Source organism: Cyprinodon variegatus, unplaced genomic scaffold (assembly GCF_000732505.1).
Source record: "Cyprinodon variegatus isolate N-32 unplaced genomic scaffold, C_variegatus-1.0 Scaffold1706, whole genome shotgun sequence".
Classification (NCBI taxonomy): domain Eukaryota; kingdom Metazoa; phylum Chordata; class Actinopteri; order Cyprinodontiformes; family Cyprinodontidae; genus Cyprinodon; species Cyprinodon variegatus.
In genome coordinates, this window is record NW_015152159.1 from 51,446 (window position 1) to 52,965 (window position 1,520).

At 53.0% G+C, this 1,520-nt stretch overlaps 2 protein-coding genes across 2 annotated transcripts in view; both read right to left on the reverse strand.

The window, feature by feature from the left end:
• riok1 (RIO kinase 1) overlaps positions 1 to 1,270 on the reverse strand; it is a 2,787-nt gene extending 1,517 nt beyond the window's left edge. Inside the window, exons 1-6 of the mRNA XM_015404349.1 lie at positions 1,150 to 1,270; positions 931 to 1,068; positions 751 to 854; positions 560 to 666; positions 417 to 482; positions 229 to 345 (exon numbers count right to left, since the gene is read on the reverse strand). Of these exons, the coding sequence (XP_015259835.1) occupies positions 229 to 345; positions 417 to 482; positions 560 to 666; positions 751 to 854; positions 931 to 1,068; positions 1,150 to 1,175 (558 nt within the window). The 5' untranslated portion in view covers positions 1,176 to 1,270. The remainder of the gene's footprint in view (positions 1 to 228; positions 346 to 416; positions 483 to 559; positions 667 to 750; positions 855 to 930; positions 1,069 to 1,149) is intronic.
• LOC107104357 (anion exchange protein 2-like) overlaps positions 1 to 1,520 on the reverse strand; it is a 26,279-nt gene that overhangs the window by 15,353 nt on the left and 9,406 nt on the right. The window contains exons 7-12 of the mRNA XM_015404347.1: positions 1,150 to 1,236; positions 931 to 1,068; positions 751 to 854; positions 560 to 666; positions 417 to 482; positions 229 to 345 (exon numbers count right to left, since the gene is read on the reverse strand). Coding sequence (XP_015259833.1) covers positions 229 to 345; positions 417 to 482; positions 560 to 666; positions 751 to 854; positions 931 to 1,068; positions 1,150 to 1,236 — 619 coding nt within the window. The remainder of the gene's footprint in view (positions 1 to 228; positions 346 to 416; positions 483 to 559; positions 667 to 750; positions 855 to 930; positions 1,069 to 1,149; positions 1,237 to 1,520) is intronic.

Consider the following 1,520-nt stretch of genomic DNA (forward strand, 5'->3'; position numbering starts at 1 on the left):
AGTGCTTAGGGGCCGGTTTGGGATTGGGTCAAGGAGTGGATGCAATCAGCTGGTTTTCCTGGATGATCTGGTTGATCTAGATCTAAACAGTGACCTGAGATGACGTGATGTTAATTGGCGCTCTAGAAATAAACCCTAATCCATCCTGACCAACTGCTCAATCACTGAGGAACAGCCACATGGACCTACTTATGAACCGAGACCTCAGGAGTCTATGGAGGTTCTTACGTTGTCATGGTGACCGCTGATGGCTGACTCCTCCTCCTTGGACCTCATCAGCTCCACGTCGCGCTCGTAGTGGCTCACCTCGGTCAGCGTGCGAGGGATGTAGGCCTTCTTGAACACCTGAGGGGGCGGAGCCATGGGGTGAGGTCAGGCAGCCAATCAGAGGTGAGCATAGGCAGCTGGAACGTTACCTCCTCGTCCACGCGGTCCTGATCCGATCTCTCCTCCGCCGTCCGCTCGGCTGCGATCACCATGGCCTAACCGGGCCGTCAGACAGAATGGGTTTACGCTCGGCAGCCAAGTTTGGAAAAAGGTTCTGCTGGGTTCTGCTCACCTTGTCCAGGTACTGCTCCATGTTCCTGCTGGTAATGGACGGGTCGGTGACAAAGTCAAACAGCTCCCGGACCGTCATGACCGCCACTCCGTGCTTCACGAAGAAATCTAGGAAAACAGAAACCCACATCACCACACGGAACCGATTGGTCCCGGCCCGGCCCGGCCCGGCCCGGCCCGACTCGGACCCACCGTTTACGTTGCTGCAGTCCTTCCTGAGGAACTCCAGAGCATGAGGGTGGTCGTGTTCCACCGACTGCGACACGTCTATGAAGTAGGCGTCCCCGCCGTGGTACCTGCAGACGGATCAGAACCTCAGAGAAGCCTCATCCAGAACTCAGTAGAAACTTTCTAGTGGAGAGTTCTGCGTACAACATGTTGAACTCGCTGAGGTCGGCGTGCACCAGTCGGGCCTCCTGGAACATCTTCCTCATGTTCTGGACCACCTGAACATACAGTTCCCGGGCCTTGGACTCTGACAGCACCGCGTTCTTCAGCAGCGGAGCTGGTCTGACCCAAACAGCACGAGAACCTTCATCAGAACCCTGCAGCCAGCTGCGGTTCCGCCACCCCTAACCCTCCCCTTCTTACATGTTGTCTTTTCCAATGAAGCCCATCAACAGAACGTGACTCCTGAGCAGCACCGGTTCTGGACTCGGAATCCCTGCCGTCTGCAGCCTGGAACACACAAGAGTCTGGGTTTAAACACTCTGGTAGACTTCACCTACAGTCCTGCCTAAAGTTCTGAGAATGATTCAATGTTAATATTTCCAAAGTCTACTGCTTCAGTTTTTATAACAGTAATCTGCATAAACTCCAGAATGTTCTAAAGAGTGATCAGAGTAACAGCAATTAATTGCAAAGTCAATATTTGCCTAGAAAATGAACTTTATCCCTAAAACACATTTCATGGTGATTGCAGCGCTGCCTTAAAGGAGCAGCTAACATGGTTCCAGAGATTG